Source organism: Haliotis rubra, unplaced genomic scaffold, assembly GCF_003918875.1.
Source record: "Haliotis rubra isolate DU_JTF1 unplaced genomic scaffold, ASM391887v1 Scf30, whole genome shotgun sequence".
Classification (NCBI taxonomy): domain Eukaryota; kingdom Metazoa; phylum Mollusca; class Gastropoda; order Lepetellida; family Haliotidae; genus Haliotis; species Haliotis rubra.
Genome location: NW_025766969.1, coordinates 3,578,177 through 3,601,246, shown reverse-complemented (window position 1 = coordinate 3,601,246; position 23,070 = coordinate 3,578,177). Strand labels below are relative to the sequence as shown.

The window sequence follows — 23,070 nt, the reverse complement described above, 5'->3', positions numbered from 1 at the left end:
TACAGTCTGTAACAGACCAATGACAAGAGAAATAACAGTTTGGGTACAGTCCGTAACAGAACAATGACAAGAGAAATAACAACTTGAGTACAGTCTGTAACTGACCAATGACAAGAGAAAGAACAGTTTGGGTAGTCTGTAACAGACCAATGACAAGAGATATAACAGCTTGAGTACAGTCTGTAACAGAACAATGACAAGAGAAATAACAGCTTGAGTACAGTCTGTAACAGACCAATGACAAGAGAAATAACAGTTTGGGTACAGTCCGTAACAGAACAATGACAAGAGAAATAACAACTTGAGTACAGTCTGTAACAGACCAATGACAAGAGAAAGAACAGTTTGGGTACAGTCTGTAACAGACCAATGACAAGAGATATAACAGCTTGAGTACAGTCTGTAACAGACCAATGACAAGAGAAATAACAGCTTGAGTACAGTCTGTAACAGACCAATGACAAGAGTGAGTGAGTGAGTTTAGTTTTACGCCGCACTCAGCAATATTCCAGCTATATGGCGTCGGTCTGTAAATAATCGAGTCTGGACCAGACAATCCAGTGATCAACAGCATGAGCATCGATCTGCGCAATTGGGAACCGATGACATTTGTCAACCAAGTCAGCGAAACTGACCACCCGATCCCGTTAGTCGCCTCTTACGACAAGATAGTCGCCTTTTTATGGCAAGCACATGGGTTGCTGAAGACCTATTCTACCCCGGATCTTCACGGGTCCCAATGACAAGAGAAATAACAGTTTGGGTACAGTCCGTAACAGAACAATGACAAGAGAAATAACAACTTGAGTACAGTCTGTAACAGACCAATGACAAGAGAAAGAACAGTTTGGGTACAGTCTGTAACAGACCAATGACAAGAGATATAACAGCTTGAGTACAGTCTGTAACAGAACAATGACAAGAGAAATAACAGCTTGAGTTCAGTCTGTAACAGACCAATGACAAGAGAAATAACAGTTTGGGTACAGTCCGTAACAGACCAATGACAAGAGAAATAACAGTTTGAGTACAGTCTGTAACAGAACCATGACAAGAGAAATAACAGCTTGAGTACAGTCTGTAACAGAACAATGAAAAGAGAAATAACAGTTTGGGTACAGTCTGTAACAGAACCATGACAAGAGAAATAACAGCTTGAGTTCAGTCTGCAACAGACCAATGACAAGAGAAATAACAGCTTGAGTACAGTCTGTAACAGAACAATGACAAGAGAAATAACAGTTTGGGTACAGTCTGTAACAGAACCATGACAAGAGAAATAACAGCTTGAGTTCAGTCTGTAACTGACCAATCACAAGAGAAATAACAGCTTGAGTACAGTCTGTAACAGAACAATGACAAGAGAAATAACAGTTTGGGTACAGTCTGTAACAGAACCATGACAAGAGAAATAACAGCTTGAGTTCAGTCTGTAACTGACCAATCACAAGAGAAATAACAGCTTGAGTACAGTCTGTAACAGACCAATGACAAGAGAAATAACAGCTTGAGTACAGTCTGTAACAGACCAATGACAAGAGAAATAACAGCTTGAGTACAGTCTGTAACAGACCAATGACAAGAGAAATAACAGTTTGGGTACAGTCTGTAACAGAACCATGACAAGAGAAATAACAGCTTGAGTTCAGTCTGTAACTGACCAATCACAAGAGAAATAACAGCTTGAGTACAGTCTGTAACAGACCAATGACAAGAGAAATAACAGCTTGAGTACAGTCTGTAACAGACCAATGACAAGAGAAATAACAGTTTGGGTACAGTCCGTAACAGACCAATGACAAGAGAAATAACAGTTTGAGTACAGTCTGTAACAGAACAATGAAAAGAGAAATAACAGTTTGGGTACAGTCTGTAACAGAACCATGACAAGAGAAATAACAGCTTGAGTTCAGTCTGTAACAGACCAATGACAAGAGAAATAACAACTTGAGTACAGTCTGTAACAGACCAATGACAAGAGAAATAACAGTTTGAGTACAGTATGTAACAGAACAATGACAAGAGAAATAACAGCTTGAGTTCAGTCTGTAACAGACCAATGACAAGAGAAATAACAGCTTGAGTACAGTCTGTAACAGACCAATGACAAGAGAAATAACAACTTGAGTACAGTCTGTAACAGACCAATGACAAGAGAAATAACAGCTTGAGTACAGTCTGTAACAGACCAATGACAAGAGAAATAACAGTTTGAGTACAGTCTGTAACAGACCAATGACAAGAGAAATAACAGCTTGAGTACAGTCTGTAACAGACCAATGACAAGAGAAATAACAGTTTGAGTACAGTATGTAACAGAACAATGACAAGAGAAATAACAGTTTGGGTACAGTCTGTAACAGAACCATGACAAGAGAAATAACAGTTTGAGTACAGTATGTAACAGAACAATGACAAGAGAAATAACAGCTGAGTACAGTCTGTAACAGACCAATGACAACAGTTTGAGTACAGTCTGTAACAGAAATAACAAGAGAAATAAATAACAGTTGAGTACAGTCTGTAACAGACCAATGACAAGAGAAATAACAGTTTGAGTACAGTCTGTAACAGAACCAATGACAAGAGAAATAACAGCTTGAGTACAGTCTGTAACAGACCAATGACAAGAGAAATAACAGCTTGAGTACAGTCTGTAACAGAACAATGACAAGAGAAATAACAGTTTGAGTACAGTCTGTAACAGACCAATGACAAGAGAAATAACAGCTTGAGTACAGTCTGTAACAGACCAATGACAAGAGAAATAACAGCTTGAGTACAGTCTGTAACAGACCAATGACAAGAGAAATAACAGTTTGAGTACAGTCTGTAACAGACCAATGACAAGAGAAATAACAGCTTGAGTACAGTCTGTAACAGACCAATGACAAGAGAAATAACAGCTTGAGTACAGTCCATAACAGACCAATGACAAGAGAAATAACAGCTTGAGTACAGTCTGTAACAGACCAATGACAAGAGAAATAACAGCTTGAGTACAGTCCATAACAGACCAATGACAAGAGAAATAACAGTTTGAGTACAGTCTGTAACAGACCAATGACAAGAGAAATAACAGCTTGAGTACAGTCCATAACAGACCAATGACAAGAGAAATAACAGCTTGAGTACAGTCCATAACAGACCAATGACAAGATAAAAAACAGTTTGAGTACAGTCTGTAACAGACCAATGACAAGCGAACAAGTGAACATAGACTGTAAGAAAACAGTTATTATAGCATGTAACAAATTGAGTGATTTTAATTAAACTGCATATCTCAATCTTGGTATTTCATAACTTAGAAGAGCACATGATGAACCTGGAAACTGTGTAACTCTGGTTGACATACTGTTTCAGGCTGTGTTACCTTCTGATCTTCAGAGCTTTGAAAAGTTGAGCAATTTGAAATAGAAGATCAACTTTGGTACCACAAATTCTGCCACAAAAAAACTCCAGACAAATAGTCTTCCTCCTTTAGGCAAACATCTTTTACAGTTCACAAAGACAGGTGGAAACACATGTGGCAAAGGCAGACAGTATGAAGTTGTTGTAAAACACTGTTGTGTCAAAGCCGAATTCACTTATGTAAATACTTTTTGGTATCTGAGGTTTTACACAATGAATGTATGAATAAAGAAATGATATGAAGGGATCAAGTTTTTACCTTGAGGCAACCATAAGTTCCACACATCAAGGTTTAGCACAACAGTGTTTGATTGAACTACACAGGATGTAATCGTAGTGTGGCAACAAAGCCTAAAGTAAATGGTGCTGATGAATCAAGGATCATGAAAAGATTTTCTAACCCAATACTAGTGGATCCATGCACAGCCAAGGGACACAACTCCAGCTGCAATAAGAAAATTCACATGTCTTACTCACATGGCATCAGGAGACAAGAGAGTATCTCTTAGATTTTGAACCCCTTATACTAAATACCAGGAAAGTTTGTCAGAGGCGCCATACTTACCTATCAGTTGGGTTCCTCAGGATGAGGATGAACTTGGGGTCTGCATAGATGTGCTTCATCAGCTGGGGGGTGTAGACACATGGTTCGCTGTGGCCATGGTTCTGAGGCAACAGCGGCCAACCTCGAAAATCCCAAAAATCTGGTGGAGACCCATCCACTACAAAAAACAAAACCATTGTCATATCTTGAAGACGGTCACGTCATACATCCTCCATAAAATATGGAGAATCAGGCATCAACCAGGGACTGCTATAAAGGTTCTAATTGCTGTCATATGATTCAGCATGATCTTTGGAACATCAACTAAATAAAGTCTTCATTTCATAGCTAAAACGGTTCTAATTGCTGTCATATGACTCAGCATGATCTTTGGAACGTCAAGTAAATATAGTCTTCATTTTATAGCTGAAACGGTTCTAATTGCAAGGTTCTAATTGCAAATTCTAAATGCATATTGGAATGTTTACTAAATATTGTCTTCTTTTTATAGCTGAAAAGGTTCTAAATGCAAATTGGAATGTTTACTAATTCTACCATGAATCAAGAAAATACTAGATTCTGATTGGTTGTTCAGAAAAATCAGACGGCATCAATTGTGGATTGACGCTCATCTGATTGTAAGGCCGCTTCACCGCGCATTGACAAATCTTATTGTGAGAACTACTTCCGTTTGACCACAATGATGGTGGATCATTACAACAACTCCATGGATTTTGACGCTGACTTTCGAATATTCCACATAGGCAATTGGAAATTTTTGGATTAAAAATGCGTTTGATTTCATTGCGCTTCACTGCGCACATATAGAACACTGCCGCACTACTTCAGCTTGACCACCAACATGACTAATATCAACAGAACAGACGTGATGGAAATGCTGATAAAACATTTATTTAAACTCGAAAAATACAATTATATGATTCTCCTCCCCCCCCCACACACACACACAATTATGAAGGAACCTCACTATCATATTACCTTCTATTATAAAAATATTCAAACTCAATTACAATACACAGCCCCAAACATAAACAAAACAATATCTAACATATAAATCAGAAAGCCTTGTAAAAATACATCCCTATCTATACAAAATATGCAGCAAAATATTAGTAAACATTTACCTACCTGGTAAATGGTATATTTAATTCCATTTAGAATGGGAAATTTGGCAAAACACCACATTTATGCCACTCATAGTCATACTCCATCATATCCCATTGCATCGTTCACAAAATAATTCTGCTCTCTGCCAGCTTCCCTGCAAGGTTGTCACTGTTATGTTCATCTACTTTGAAAAACACTTGGACACAGTCCAGTCCCAAACGATGAAAACAAAGTTCCAAGGAATCACAAGTTAGTCGCATGTACACTAAGCAGCAGCACTGTCACCCTTTTGTCGCATGCCGGGGTGGAGGCAGTACGTGAAATCATGATCGGCCGGTCATAAAAATCAACAGTCTTTGATGAGTTGCAGGTCGTAGGTTGATCAGGAAAGTATCTATCCTTCGATTCTGCAGGGTTCAGATTCGACAGTCAGTCAAGTATTGCCCACTGTCACTTCAAATTTCAACCTTTCGCAAAATGTAAACACTGACTCGTCCGCCATTTCAAACTGTTGCGTAACTGTCTACTTCGAAGAAAATAAGTAAGTCAGACGATTCCATTATAGTGTGGCCAGGGGGTACAGTTTCACGGCACACAAAACAATAGGCTGGTTTTAGTCGTGTGGAGTTGGGATGAAAAAAACAACCAAGATCTCGGGTATTACATAAGTGTATTGAATAAACAGTAGTTTGATTTCTTTGGACAGAATATTGTTATGTTGTAATGTTAAAAAATACTGAACGGCACCTACCGCTCCCTTCACAGATGAGTTCAATTACCTCTCGTCCCATGCCGGATTACGCAGTGTCTTCCATGAGGCGAGGAAGTTCGATTTTAAATGGTTCATGGTAGAATGGAGATAACCCTAGTGTGTTTGAAAATCAGAGACATGCTTTACTGAATTGATGGCGACTAAAATATTTCAATTCCAACCTCAGCAAATTTAGGTTCCAATCAATTTAATTCAGTAATGTCTCTGATTTTCAAACACACTAGGTTTATCTCCTAAATATTGTCTTCATTTTATAACTGTAAAGGTTCTAAATGCAAATTGGAATGTTTACTAAATATTGTCTTCATTTTATAACTGTAAAGGTTCTAAATGCAAATTGGAATGTTTACTAAATATTGTCTTCATTTTGTAGCTGCAAAGGTTCTAATTGCAAATTGGAATGTTTATTAAATATTGTCTTCATTTTATAACTGTAAAGGTTCTTATTGCTGTCACATGATTAATCATGATGTTTGGAACGTTTACTAAATATATAGTCTTCATTTCATAGCAAGCATCATTTCATGTCAGGATTCTCATTTTTTATTATCACAGACTTTTTTCACATTCAATTTAATTCACATGTGTGTAGACACTGCAAATGGGAACTAATGTACATGAATACAGTTTTTAGGTATTTATTTCAAAACAAATAAAAAATCGCCATTCCAGATCTATCTCATTTCCGTTATCCTTTGAAATGAACCAATTAGACTTACAATAACAAGGATGAATTCACGGTCTTAGGAGCACAGTAGGTGGATTATGGGGGCTGTACCCCTTTATAATGCATTTACAAGTATGAGAGACAAGGCCAAGAGTGCTAAACAACAGACTCTTAAGGGTATTCTGGTTTATTTTGTTTTCACATTTTTCGGATGCATTGTTCACACAAAAACGTTGGGCAAGCAGGACAAAGCCAACTGTCTTTTACTTGTGGCATTGGTTCAGTAATGATTCAAAAGCCGACTCTCTCTCACAGTAGCCATATGCACCTCAATGGCTACATCCAGTTGTGCAGAATGATGCTCATGATGTCGATCACGGCATTGTCTGGTCCAGACTCCATTATTTACAAATCGCTGCCATATGGCTGGAATAATGGTGAGTGCTGCGTTAAACAATAACAAAAACAACCAAATCAATGACTACTTACTTGTGATGAAGTGGGAATAATTCTGTTCTTTTCTCTTCATCGATGTCTGCAGCTTGTGAGCCAGTGGGTCAAATATTTTGACATACTGTCTAAATTTACGTATCCGTGCATGGGAGTAACCAACATATCCTGTAAAACCAAGTTACCATAACAGTTAGTTATGAAATTATTAATGACAAGTAAAGCCCTTTCCCATCTGAATCCCCACATGGGTACAAAGTGTGAAGCCCATTTCTGGTGTCACCCGCCATGATATTGCTAGAATATTGCTAAAAGTGGAGTAATACCCAACTCACTCACTCACTCACTCACTTATTAACCATAATTCAAACAGATTTCTTTTTAGATTTCTGACAAGTATTTAACTAAACAATGATTGAACCTATTGACAACATTTATGGATAAACTTCTTCTATTTCATAGATACTTCAATTCCTTAAATACAACCAGGGCTCCAGATAATTTTTCAACATCAGGAGTACGTACTCCTTATTTTTTCAGCATAGGAGTACTGGAAAAACTTAAAGAGTACATTTAGAGTACAGAATGGAATTTAATGGAGTATCAGTAAGCTTGTGTTTCATTTCATATATGCACCACAACATTGCTACTCTTGTATAAACAGGTAGAAAAAACAATAAAACAAAACTTTTTCAGATAAATACATCTGTAAATGATTCTAAGACCATACACCATTGCTGTGAGTATCTGCTACATTTCTAAATTATTTCCTACCTTATCCTGCATATATTTTATCCGTACATACACCAATATGGCCCTTATCTGGAGCCCTGTACAACTCAAATAAATGATTAAACCTCAAGAAAGAAAATTAACATCTTTACTCACAATGACTTTATTTGCCCAAAATTGGTTACGAGATCATCTAAAATTCATTTAATAAATTAGTCACTTTCTAGAAGTAAAACTTTGTAAAGCATATGAAAAGAGAAGCAGTTATATAGTCTGATGTATAATATAAATTTAGACATACTCCCATCCCATCCCAACCTCAACTGAAAATAACATTGCCATGCTCAAAGGAATGACCGACTTCTGAGGGCTTTTACGCCGCTTTAAATATTCCAGAAAAACACCAGCATTTCAGGACCCATGATACCTCTATGCCAACGCTTTACTCACCAAGTACCCCATACCTCTACACACTTCAGTACAATATGACTCTGTTACACACTTCAGTACGATACCTCTATGCACTTCAGTACAATACCTCTATGCACTTCAAGTACAATACCTCTACACACTTCAGCAAAATACCTCTATGCACTTCAGTACAATACCTCTACACACTTCAGTACAATACCTCTATGCACTTCAGAACAATGTTCTATGCACTTCAGTACAATACCTCTACACACTTCAGTACAATACCTCTACACTCTTCAGTACGATACCTCTATGCACTTCAGTACAATACCTCTATGCACTTCAGTACAATACCTCTACACACTTCAGTAAAATACCTCTATGCACTTCAGTACAATACCTCTATGCACTTCAGTACAATACCTCTACACACTTCAGCAAAATACCTCTATGCACTTCAGTACAATACCTCTACACACTTCAGTACAATACCTCTATGCACTTCAGTACAATACCTCTATGCACTTCAGTACAATACCTCTACACACTTCAGTACAATACCTCTACACACTTCAGTACAATACCTCTATGCACTTCAGTACAATACCTCTACACACTTCAGTACAATATCTCTACACACTTCAGTACGATACCTCTATGCACTTCAGTATGATACCTCTATGCACTTCAGTACAATACCTCTATACACTTCAGTATGATTCCTCTATGCACTTCAGTATGATTCCTCTATGCACTTCAGTATGATACCTCTATGCACTTCAGTATGATTCCTCTATGCACTTCAGTATGATTCCTCTATGCACTTCAGTACAATACCTCTATACACTTCAGTATGATACCTCTATGCACTTCAGTACAATACCTCTATGCACTTCAGTACAATACCTCTATGCACTTCAGTAGAATTCCTCTATGCACTTCAGTATGATTCCTCTATGCACTTCAGTATGATACCTCTATGCACTTCAGTATGATTCCTCTATGCACTTCAGTATGATACCTCTATGCACTTCAGTATGATTCCTCTATGCACTTCAGTATGATACTTCTATACACTTCAGTATGATTCCTCTATGCACTTCAGTAGAATACCTCTATGCACTTCAGTACAATACCTCTATACACTTCAGTATGATTCCTCTATGCACTTCAGTACAATACCTCTATACACTTCAGTACAATACCTCTACACTTCAGTACAATACCTCTACACACTTCAGTACGATACCTCTATGCACTTCAGTACAATACCTCTATGCACTTCAGTACAATACCTCTACACACTTCAGTACAATACCTCTATGCACTTCAGTACAATACCTCTATGCACTTCAGTACAATACCTCTACACACTTCAGTACAATACCTCTATGCACTTCAGTACGATACCTCTATGCACTTCAGTACAATACCTCTATGGACTTCAGTAGAATACCTCTATGCACTTCAGTATGATTCCTCTATCCACTTCAGTACAATACCTCTATGCACTTCAGTATGATTCCTCTATGCACTTCAGTATGATACTTCTATGCACTTCAGTATGATTCCTCTATGCACTTCAGTAGAATACCTCTATGGACTTCAGTAGAATACCTCTATGCACTTCAGTACAATACCTCTATGCACTTCAGTAGAATACCTCTATGCACTTCAGTATGATACCTCTATCCACTTCAGTACAATACCTCTATCCACTTCAGTATGATTCCTCTATCCACTTCAGTATGATACCTCTATGCACTTCAGTATGATTCCTCTATGCACTTCAGTAGAATACCTCTATGGACTTCAGTAGAATACCTCTATGCACTTCAGTATGACACCTCTATGCACTTCAGTATGATACAATATCTCTACACACTTCAGTATGATACCTCTATACACTTCAGTACAATACCTCTATGCACTTCAGTATGATACCTCTCTATGCACTTCAGTATGATACCTCTATACACTTCAGTATGATACCTCTATGCACTTCAGTATGATACCTCTATGGACTTCAGTATGATACCTCTATGCACTTCAGTACAATACCTCTGCACACTTCAGTATGATACTCAACACACTTCAGTACAATACCCTCTATACACTTCAGTATGATTCCTCTATACACTTCAGTACAATACCTCTATGCACTTCAGTATGATTCCTCTATGCACTTCAGTACAATACCTCTATGCACTTCAGTACAATACCTCTATGCACTTCAGTACAATACCTCTACACACTTCAGTACAATACCTCTATGCACTTCAGTACAATACCTCTACACACTTCAGTACAATACCTCTACACACTTCAGTACAATACCTCTATGCACTTCAGTACGATACCTCTATGCACTTCAGTAGAATACCTCTATGCACTTCAGTAAAATACCTTCTAGACACTTCAGTACAATACCTCTATACACTTCAGTACACTTGAGTACAATACCTCTACACACTTCAGTACAATACCTCTATACACTTCAGTACAATACCTCTACACACTTCAGTACAATACCTCTATGCACTTCAGGACAATGCCTCTATGCATTTCAGGACGAAACCTCTGTGCGCTTCAGTATGACACTTTTACACACTTAAGTACAATACCTCTATGCACTTGAGTACAATATTTATATGCACTTCAGTTCAATAGCTCTATGCACTTCAGTACAATACCTCTATGCACTTCTGTACAATACGTCTATGCACTTCTGTACAATACGTCTGTGCACTTCAGTAAAATACGTCTATACACTTCTCTGCACTTCAGTACGATGCCTCTATGCACTTCAATACAATACATTTATTCACTTTAGTTCAATACCTCTATGCACATCACTTCGATACCTCTATGCACTTCAGTACGATACTTCTACAAGGTTTTGCTTACAAGCTGCCTCGGGTATTACCACTATGTAAGGTATGTCACATTTTCACTCTGGCATTACACTGCAGAAAAATGTCTGATTTCATTGAGATTGCAGTGAAAACCAAACATCGCTGGTCGATTGACTGGTCCATTAAACACTTTAATGTGTATGGACTTACCTCAAACATTATTTCAAGTTCAGGTTCTGAAACATAATTGATGTTATTTGAACCCAACAACCATCAAAGGACCCAATAACCATTGCCAAGGACAAACCAGAGAAAACATGTTCCACCATAGCCCTGTGTGTAAACTGAAACTGATTTTCTACAAAATGTCCAGAGTTGCCAGGCACCAGGATTAAGAGAAATTAATTCTGTTAATTACGAACTTATTGTGTTTTGTATCCCTGGAATTTCTTTCTCGACTGAACGTGAAAGAATACCATATTTCCTCCAAGTCCACCATAAGGCTTCCTTATCAAACGGTGCATCAGGGTTTATGATGTCTGGATGGAGGGTGATGCGTCTGCTCAAGTCAGTCGTAGCACACTTGGCACAGCCCAGGATATGAAAGTATGGCAAACATCGAAGCTTGGATTTCTCAAACCAGCATGGGTTCTTCAGCTGTTTCAAGTAATTAGGTCGGTCCTGAAACAGAACTTGTGTAAGGAAAACTTGTTTTCATGTCTGCCATGAGACTAGGAAGATTAAATAGTGTTTGAAAACAAATGGTCTTTTACTCATTTAACTGTAAGCGGTGGTCATTGGTCATTTCTCTCTCTCACCATGCAGAAGAGGTCCTCCACCCCATCTCTTGACACCGGTCTCAGACATCGCTCGCAGCTATCACTGTCCTGTGACGTCTTGGACCTAGAATCTGCAGAAACATACAGACTCAATGTATCAGCTAGTCTGAGTGTAGATGGTAATAGTGAGTGAGTGAGTTGGGTTCTACGCCAGTTTTAGCAATATTCCAGCAATACCACGGCGGGGAACACCACAAATTGGCTTCACACAATGTACTCATGTGGGGAATAGAACCCGGATCTTCGGTGTGAGGAGCGATTACTTTAACCACTAGGCTACCCCATCACGACTAAAAGCATTTAAAGGCCGGGGTTCAAACCTATACACAGAAGGGGTGTGGCCTCCTGCCTTGCCAAAGCTGTCTTTCAATGCAAAGCAATGCAGTATTCAAGTACATTCCATGGAATATCACAAAATTGACTTACCAGTTCTTGATGAAATAGAGCCATAGTGTAAACAAGTATGTTATGAAGACACACTGCAAAAAGTGTTGATGCAGACAGTGTACAAAACCTGCATTTTAAAAATATATAATCTCTTTTTGAAATCCAGATTTGAATTTGCCACTGTATCAGTCAGGAGGCCAGAGGAGGTGCGTCTCCATAGAAACAGACCTCTGAGTGGAAGTTAAAGTTAAAGCTTCATTCAGGGTTTCAGAATCATATTTCACTTTCTTCCCAGGCAGTCAGTGAAACTGATGCCCTCCTCCACTCCCCTGACCCCCCAGCTGTGCCGGTTGTACACTGATTTAACTCTTGACACTGAGTGGAACTCTTGATTCCCCCCCCCCCCAGCATACTGTAAAATATGGAGTGGAGTCTTGGAGCGGAGCCTTGGAGTGGAGTCTTGGAGTGGAGTCTGGAGCATGGAGTATAAGTGCACTTGTCACTTCTGTAAACACTGATTACTGTCTAGAATATGCCATTAATGGTTCTTCCCAGTTGTCGTTTATACTTCCGGAATCACCAGTTTCAAAAGTAAATATCTTATCTTACTCATCTTAGAGATTAGTCTTTCTTTTTTACAGCTCTCGTAGAAATGTTTGTTAATGCTTGTCAGTTTACTCCAAACTTATTAATAAATCGTCACAAATTCGAACTCTGTGCAATTATACTTTCATTTGTAGACAGCAACGTAATCGAGATTGTAAAAATGTTTACATGGCAATCATCAGTAGCATTCCTTAAGCTCTCTGATATTCTGAGGGCAGATCGTATCAGTAATGTGTTTCCTCTAATCTGTCACATTCCAGTGGACTGCCCATACATAACCCGACAGAAAGTCAAGATTTTCGAAGCCATTGAGAGCTGATGAAACTCACTAATAATCAGCTTGCAAAATATTCTGCTGCATTTATTTTTGCTTTTTGTTTGTAAGTTCAAGGATGTAGAGAGATGGCTATTTCTGAACAAAAAGCAAAACAATTATGACTTAGGAACAGTTACTTTTGCCATCACTGACAATAAATCTAGTTCTTGAATAACATAGTGCTATGTATCTTATGTAATCAATTCTTTGTCAAGTAAGAAATAAATAATTCATGCAATAATAACTATTATATTCCCTGATGATTAGTATGTCTTAGCATAGACCTAATATATGTACCTTTTCCCTTACTGCCGCTTCCTCTACTCAAATTTGAATTTACATGTGACAATGTTATATGTGTCGTTTTGGGCTAATAAATAATGCCATTATTAATATTTTGTTTACAGGTTGTAAATAATTTACATGCTTCTCCATCCATCCATTCATCCATCCTTCCATCTATTCATATACATTTTTCTTCTTGGTGGCAGCGTGGTACTGTTACAGAATGATATTTCTGGAGTTGACAGGGCTAATTGATACGTGTATACAAAATGCCTCCTGTCTTCTGATAAAACTGATAACACCAACCAGCTACAGATGTGAAATGAATGTGCTTGTATAGCTACCCTTATGATCAAAACAAAACAAACTCGGTCACCTAAATATTTACATTTAGACTCCATTCCGAGACTCCACTCCAAGACTCCGGCCCACTCCAAGACTCCACTCCATGTTTTACAGTATGCCTGATTCCCCCCAGAGGGGTGATATTGGCTTGGTTCCTTGTTATTATTATCAACACATCAAGTAGGCAAATTTAATTACTAGTATCTTCTATAGTAAACCTTTGATGTCCTAAATTCTTTAAAATAACAAAGATTCTCTAAAATGCAGTAATAACATAACATTCTGTACTTTTCAAAACCCAAACCCCAAAAGCCTGAAATGAACCTTGTTTAGTTTTAGTATGCTAACTTGTGGGTCAGATCATACTTCATTGACTCCTACTATCAGAATAAACTTGACATCTCTCATTATCTGGCTGACCATACTGATTTCCTCACAAGATGGATCCAGTAAGCGATGTGCTCGTTTTACAATCGAAATACCTGGTGACCAAGAAGTCAAGCAAGGTATTCTCCAAAAACTGAAACAAGTGAAAGCACACCTAAAAGCAGAGACAAGCAAGCCTGCTAATAATGCATGAGTCTGTACTTTTTGTCTTCATGAAATGAAGGGAAGGGTTGTTGGACATTTACTATCAGGCACATGTTTGTCTTCATGAAATGAAGGGAAGGGTTGTTGGACATTTACTATCAGGCACATGTTTGTCTTCATGAAATGAAGGGAAGGGTTGTTGGACATTTACTATCAGGCACATGTTTGTCTTCATGAAATGAAGGGAAGGGTTGTTGGACATTTACTATCAGGCACATGTTTGTCTTCATGAAATGAAGGGAAGGGTTGTTGGACATTTACTATCAGGCACATGTTTGTCTTCATCATGAAATGAAGGGGAAGGGTTGTTGGACATGCTTACTATCAGGCACATGTTTGTCTTCATGAAATGAAGGGAAGGGTTGTTGGACATTTACTATCAGGCACATGTTTGTCTTCATGAAATGAAGGGAAGGGTTGTTGGACATTTACTATCAGGCACATGTTTGTCTTCATGAAATGAAGGGAAGGGTTGTTGGACATTTACTATCAGGCACATGTTTGGAAATGAGTTTTGTCTGTGACAGGAAGGGTTGTTGGACATTTACTATCAGGCACATGTTTGTCTTCATGAAATGGCGGAAGGGCCAAGCTTGTTGGACATTTACTATCAGGCACATGTTTGTCTTCATGAAATGAAGGGAAGGGTTGTTGGACATTTACTATCAGGCACATATATAATTTGGTGGGTTTTGGGGTAAAAGTATGATTCAGAAATGACAATTTACTGTGCATCATCCCTCCGACATATTAAGCCAAAGCAGAAAGATGAGCATCTCCTTTAAGCTTGTCCTAAAACACTGTTGAAGTCATAATCTTTCATACAACTGCATCTTTCATAAACGGAGACTATTATTCAAAAACAACAACTTGCGTCATCTGTTTAGACCAGAGGGGATTGTATTAAATACTTATTTCTCTGTAGATGGCTATCTGGGAACGACTGTTGGACTTAAGACGTATTATTTTCAGCAATACAAGCCCCTGTGGTTTAGACATCCTAATCTTTCAATTTGCTGTGCAGAGTTATCTCCCTTGTGTCTCAACTCGCTCACTTCACCAACTGACCTGCAATCTGTGTGGGCCTGATAGTTACACCATGGGATATTATGTTGTTGACGTAGAGGATTGAGACGATAGACAGGACCCCAGTCACCAAGAAGATGCCTTGAAGACACCGGCCCATGTGGCATGAAACCATGATCCTGTGAATGGCCCAAGGACAGCCAGCATGTTTACTGGCTTCTGCAATAAAAATCACAATCATTATACAATGTGAGTATCACGCATATGATAATGATAATTCGAAAACCTATGATAGGATACATGGGACGAGTACCATGGAATGTATCCACATCATGTTTCAATTATCATTATTACATATTGATTTTCAAAAAGTATTATTTACCAAGTTTTCCAATATGTCCAATACAAGGATTTACCTTGAGTCTTGTATTTGAGGGTCCATGGGACTCTTACTCTTAATTTTCAGGGGTCCTACCCTACAAAATGGGGGTCCCAGACACTTAAATATTATTATTAATACTATGTTGCAATGTTGTTGTAATTCACTTACTGTTATTGTATTGTGTAACATGATCATCACATTGTTACAGTAATTAAATTGCAAATGATACCATAACCCGGCTAGTAGAATACTTGTTACTTGGTCGACATTTAAAAAAAAGTATTTGGATTTTTTCTGTTCCCCTGTTGATGCACTAATTAATTTTGTTGCGTCCGTTTTCAATTTTTTTGTGTATATGATGCAGGAATTCACATCCTGTAAATCCCTGCAATATATTCTATGATTGTGCTGTATTCTGATCCACCCAAAAAATCTCTCAAGTATTCATGTCATAAAATTGGATATATCTTCTGATATGTGTATATCATGTCACAAATAGCTTCAGCATGTCATCTGTATCTATTTTAGTATTCCTATATGTTTATACTTTGGGAAATGTACAAAGCATATCCTGTATTCTGAACCACTCAAAAAAATCTTTCATGTCATATAATTGGATATAATATCTTCTGATATTTATTAAGTTAAAGGGCAAGTGTACACGAAAATAAACCTTTTTGTCTTGCACTTTTTCATCATGAAAAATGTTTGTCAAATAGTTTTATATCCAAACCCGTACATATATCAAAAGTAACTAAATTATTTTTTGCGTTATATCAATTCATATTTTCAACATTTACCGGAAGTTCTGTGTCCACAATAAACACACCATGGCTTATGTCCCTTGGAAATGACGTCATTGGTGCCCAAATGATAAACGAATGACGTCGTTAGACCTTATTAGACCCATTTCACGTGGTGCAGCTATAGGTGCGGTTCTTGTGTCTCGATGCGCAGGCTACTGTTTTAATCCACCTGTTGCCTGGCCGTCAGCTGGCTATGTCATCAGTTCTACACTGTAATGACGTTGCAGTTTGAAAAAACGTATACATTGTACTAAATGTGTTACCACATAACCAAATTGTATAACATTCAACCTGTGTCGGTCACCTTTTCAACGGTATCCTTTTTCACAAAAACTAAAATGTGCACTACATCTAGCTTGCCATCTGCGAATGTGCCGGCATTCTACGTTTATTACTAAAATTCCTACTTAAATCGTACAATATGTCCCTCCTCTTCCACCTTCACTTTGATATCGATACCATATCCATGTACATCACGAAAATAAATGCAATTTGCACTTTTGAACTCTGTTTGAAATTCGTTTTTCTATATCATCCGCTCATTGTAGATCAAATATACTGAAAATTACATGCATCGTGTATATCTCGCCAGTTTTGACACATTACTACATCACCATTCACTGCGTTTTGCGTGTCTTAATTCAAATGTCAAATTTTACTGGGAGAATTGAATTTAAAAGAAAAAGACCTATCATTGTGATCAGCAGTAGTTTTGTTGTTGTATGATCAAATCACTAATGCTCGTTCTGAAACATTGTCGATGAACCGAGAATCGCTGAGAATGTTTTGGAAAATACGCTTGCAAACACAATTAAAGTCAAAGTGAATTTTCAGCCATTTTACAGAGTGTTTATAAAATCACGTCACATGTATGTGAAATCGAACGAAATATATCAGATGTCGCACTGGGAAAGGACCACTTGTTTGAAATGTAAACAAAGCCAATCTCAGATTTTACACTTGATTCACAGAAGAATAAATGTGATTTATTCACGTACACTTCCCCTTTAATGATATGTGTAAAATGTAAATCATGACATGAATAGCTTCAGCCTGTCATCTGTATCTGTACTAGTATTCATTTATGTTTATACTTTGGAAAATGTACGGAGAACATCGTATAACACATCCTATGAAAAAAAGGGTTCTAATATGCCAGCCTGGCAAGTATAATTTGGAATTCCCTTACTACCTAGTAACGCTAAATGATGAACATAAACAATCTCTAGTTAGCCAAGCTACACTAATCAAGAAAAATTTCAATAAGAGTGAGTGAGCTTAGTTTTATGCTGCTTTTAACAATATTCCAGTAATATCACAGCCAGCCAGTCAGCTAATGTTGTCTGGTGGGCCTAGTTATTGAACCATCATGATAGTTGCACATCAGCAAAATTGAGATCAGATTAAACAAGACCTAGTTATAAAAGCATTTAAGTGTGAGTGAGTTGGGTTTTACGCTGCTTTTTGCAATATTCCAGCAATATCATGGCAGGGGACACCAGAAATGGGCTTCACACAATGTACCCACGTGGGGAATCGAACCCAGGCCTTTGGCGTGACGAGTAAATGCTTTAACCACTAGGCTTCGCCACCACCCCTAAAAGCTTTTAAACATATCGGGTATCATTCATAGTTGGCAAGAATATCTGGCATACCTAGGGCAACAGTCATTATCAGATTATATTGACGAGTGTGTTCAGTTGAAAACTGGGGACAAAGTTGGCATCAAAAATCTTTTGGCATCAGAAATGTTACTAAACTTTCAAAGGCCGTAAAAGAGAACAGAAAGGCAACTTTACCAGAAATTACCAACAAAACTATTGATACATCAGGGAAACTTACTGTGAAAAGACGGTCCAGAGAAAACAAGAATGAATTGACTGACTGAGTTTGGTTTTACGCCGCTTTTAGCAATATTCCAGCAACATCACAGCGGGGGACACCAGAAATGGGCTTCACACATTGTACCCATGTGGGGATTCAAACCTCGTTCTTTGGCGTGACGAGCCAACGCTTTAACCACTAGGCTACCCCACCGCCCAGAATGAATTGAACCATTTAGACATGCCTGGAAGATTTTTTTAGCATAATGTAAACTAACAAAAGCATATGAAATTGTGTCAGAAAAGAAAGTAATGAACAAATAACGACCATTGGGAAAAGTTGATATTTTCAAATAATTGCCAAGTCGTGTTGGGTTTTATTTGTAGGAAGAAGAACAAAGCCAAAGGTCAGCATGTTGTGTGCTCGCCATCACAAAGGAAGGTTTATATTATGGTATTATACTTGTCATTAAGCACTCATTCTCAATAAATCGTTGCAATTGATATATGCAGCCTTAGAAAAACCAAAGGTTATTTATGATAAAGAGTCTTTCATTTTCAAAATATTCAATACCTAATGTAACATTTCCCAAAAGGAACAGGATATAACTCGCTTTCAATTTTTTTGTCACTTAGCATCTCATTTGGGACGTAAATACCACATAAACTGCTCCTGAAATGTATGTGATTTGGGTTCCTATTGAAGGATTTGTGCTTTTTAACTATTCTATTTATACATACACCTTTGGAAATAATGTTTCTTATTATAATATATGTACAAAACAAAAGAGGAATGATTTTGAAAACAACAAGAGGTATATGAAAAACACCAAGATCAGTTGAAATCATGTGCTTTTTATTGACACATTTGTTCATTTCCATTTAATAAAACCTTATAAATGTTTTTTGACTTAAGAAATAACGAAGGGTTGCATCAAACCAAATTCATTGTTCTATTTTAGAAAACCATTTGTGTCTTTAATGGCAATGGTCAAAGGTCAATCGTCTTATCTAAACAAATGCAACTTTCACTTTTCAATCCAATGTAATCAGTAACATACATTATTACTAAAACTCAAAAATTTCAAAAATGAATTTGGTCAATGATACCTACCCATATTGATTAAACTAATACAAAATAGTCCTTTTCAATCAATGATAAACAACAACGGTAAACAAATGAATGTCTTAAACCTTGAAAAAGACAACAAGCAGCTATGCCTTACTGTCTGTGTAACGTACATTACATTGATGCAAATCTTGCCTCAAAAGTGGATGTTATGAGGGTAGAATCTGACACCCTTATCTTCAGCATTCTCTTTGACTTGCCACTAGGAAAGGGGGCATCAAGTTTGCAGAGGACATCGTCCTTTCAAACCCAAATGACATCCTCTCTGTTTGGCCATTGAAACATATTCTACTTTCTTAGGAGAAAGCTGATCTCCATCTCTCCATCTTCATCATTGATGGTTAAGACCATTCCTACATACCAGTTTCACTCATATACTGCACCAACGAAGTCGTCATGCTGAACTCACAGTGCAGAGACTGGGTGATCACGGGTGCCCTTGACTCTGCTGCATTCCTCTCTGCATTATTCCTCTGAGTCTCCACTGCATTATTTTGAACAGCACCAGTCACGAGGCATTCCTTTCTCCAGGATGAACATATGTCTCCATCCAAACAGATCTCGCAGTACCAACTGACGCTACAGACTGCTACTGCCGAGACCTGTGACAGAATGAACAGCAAATGTTCCTTTGAGGACCTTCACTGGTCTTGATGCTTGTACAGCCTGTTCCCTTTGACAGTCTGTTGAAGAGACATACAGAAACTGAACATCTTTCATTGTTGAGTTTTCAGCCCATTTCATGAAATCCATTGCATCCTGTAACTGCTGGTCTACTTCTCACTGCTTCATCTGCCATTCTATTTGTGGTTCCTCCGAGTCCATCGCACGGCCCCTTACCGTGCCCTACCTCAAACTAATTCCAACGTGCATTTTTTCCGAGTCCCAAACATCTCAAGATGGTTTGCGGTCGTGAAGAACATTTGGTTGTTGCGGTATTGACTTCTCCAGTCCAGTAATGAATAGTCTTCAATTCTGGATCCAGACATTTGAGTTTATAGGAAGGATGACCTTCAGGAATGCGTGCACTGCAGCTGCAGTATGTGACAGATCATCCTATACCACAACAAAGCTGCGATGGTGGAGTTTGTCGTCCTGCTTATAGTAGGCTTTGAAAAGTTTGAGGACTACAAGGAAAATCTAACTTATGTTGCATGGAATCATGAAGTTGTTGTGCTTTTATAAAACATACGACAACAAGTTCATAGTCATAATTTTAAAAGAAAACTGTCAGCGACAGTAATGCAACGATTTATTGAGTGTAAGATGTCTGAACACTGTCTGCAGTAAGTGAGTGTGCATGGTTTACACCGCTTTTAGGAATATTCCAGCAATATCACAGCTGGGGACAATAGAAATGGGCTTCACACATTGTACCCATGTGGGGAATCACATTGTACCCATGTGGGGAATCGAATTGTACCCATGTGGGGAATCGAACCTGGGTCTTCAGCATGACTAGAGGATGCTTTAACCATTAGGCTACCCCACCGTCCCTTCTTTGGTTTGAAGTATAAATACTCTGAAATATTTTGACATTCCTGAAAATATTCAGCATGTCATCAACAAAATGAACACATTTAAAAATGACAATGATCTTGTTCACTGGGGAACAAGCTGAGAAAGTTACAAGGAAAATGTCAGAGTGATTGAATGGCTGGCATAGTCTCAATAAAATATTTAGCATTTGGTACTATAAGTATCTTTTGGATTTTCAGACTCACTTGTTGTTTTCTCACTTAACACACTTAGCTAAAATACTTCACTAACATATGAACATACATAAATCACAGTGAGTATGGTTTTACGCCGCTTTTAGCAATATTCCATCAATATCACGGCAGGGGACACCAGAAATGGGTTTCAGATATTTATTTCAAAAAGTCGATTCTTAAAAGTTGTGAAGTTTTGTAAACAAAAGACAGTATCATTGAAAAAATCAAATAATCTAACGTTATACATTGGCGGATCCAGAAGGGGGGAGGGGGGTCGGACCCCCCTCTTTTTTGAAAATGACTTAAGATCACATCGAAGATTTTTTTTTGCGTTGGCGGAGCCTATGGGAGGTTCAGGGGGTTCTAACCCCTTGAACCCCCTCCTTTCAAAATTCCTGGATCTGCCCATGGTATAGCTCTGTCGGCTAGATAAATTGTACCAGAGACCATTTAATATGGTCTGTGATTGTACATATCTATTACCACAACATATTGTATATCTATTATCAGTTCCTGAATAAACCATGTCGCACCGCCTGTCGCACCGCCTGAATAAAAAGTTGCTCATCCATATTGTCAATTATTGTCCATATCTGACTCTCCAACCTCTAAAACAGCCACTCAAAGAAGTTATGGACTGTGACCATCGATCGGATTCATTTCATTGCACCGCTCTGCCTATCAATGTATCATAACAAGCGTTTAGTGCATTATTTTATAAAATGCTTCTAAAATGCACTACATTAACACACATCCAAAAAGCTTTTGCGTAGCACGAGTAAAATTCAACATACCAATACACCCCAACTATGAACCACAAATGTTTGTTTTCGTTTGAGCAGGTTTTCCGTGTCTTCTTTCCACCAAAGGGAGATAAGCGTGCGAAATTGGATTACCACTAATAACATTTCCTAAAGGCACGAAACTTTAGAAAGAGCTATCTTGTTGATATTTCCCTTTCCTCCGGGGTAGAACCCAACTCATTTAAAGCACAAGGGATTTCTCTATTTCGTCTATGACACAGAACATTGTTAAAATTAACATTAAATGTTTGTAACCAGAGACCATAATAGATCTATCATATGGTCTCTGTTGTAACCAACACAACCCCATCGCTACATATGACTGACTGACTGACTGAGTTTAGTTTTACGCCGCTTTTAGCAATATTCCAGCAACATCACGGCGGGGGACACCAGAAATGGGCTTCACACATTGTACCCATGTGGGGATTCGAACCCGGGTCTTCGGCGTGACGAGCCAACGCTTTAACCACTAGGCTACCCCACCGCCCCTATTGCACTTATGAAAGCTGGGGATGGATTGGTGGTGATACGGATGAGTATCGCGTATTGTAAGCAACCTGCAACATATGTCACCCTTATTTATTAAATATTTCTCAATTTAAACATTTTATCTTAATAATTCTAATGTACATTTCAGGTTTTAATTACAGGTTCTCTAACACTAACGGTAACAACACTCCATTCTGATTTTGAATCGGGATTGAGCATGCGCATCCTTAGTCTTTGTTTAAGTGCATTCATAAGTATTTCCGCATTTTGCAGACGCATTGCGTTTGGGATGTTTTCTTTTCGTCGTTGTTTAATAATATTCCAGCCATGTGACGATACGATACGATGACATCAGTCCCAACTCTGGGAGCCTGAACACTGAGTCACGCTGAGGACAAATTCTATGCCGGATGTTCACGGGACCCTGTACGGTTCTCTGACGCTGATATTTCATGCATTTTTTCTGTAACATTGCATTTCACTTCGGCGTGACGAGCCAACGCTTTAACCACTAGGCTACCCCACCGCCCCCGCTGTATGAAGAAACATCAG

The 23,070-nt window shown here is 38.2% G+C and overlaps 1 protein-coding gene across 1 annotated transcript in view; it reads right to left on the bottom strand.

Moving 5' to 3' along the window:
- Nucleotides 1-22,085, bottom strand: part of LOC124282621 (carbohydrate sulfotransferase 15-like) — a 39,963-nt gene extending 17,878 nt beyond the window's left edge. Inside the window, exons 1-6 of the mRNA XM_046718649.1 lie at nucleotides 22,018-22,085; nucleotides 15,411-15,587; nucleotides 11,792-11,883; nucleotides 11,450-11,654; nucleotides 7,012-7,140; nucleotides 3,977-4,133 (exon numbers count right to left, since the gene is read on the bottom strand). Coding sequence (XP_046574605.1) covers nucleotides 3,977-4,133; nucleotides 7,012-7,140; nucleotides 11,450-11,654; nucleotides 11,792-11,883; nucleotides 15,411-15,543 — 716 coding nt within the window. The 5' untranslated portion in view covers nucleotides 15,544-15,587; nucleotides 22,018-22,085. The remainder of the gene's footprint in view (nucleotides 1-3,976; nucleotides 4,134-7,011; nucleotides 7,141-11,449; nucleotides 11,655-11,791; nucleotides 11,884-15,410; nucleotides 15,588-22,017) is intronic.
- Nucleotides 22,086-23,070: the final 985 nt, after the last annotated feature.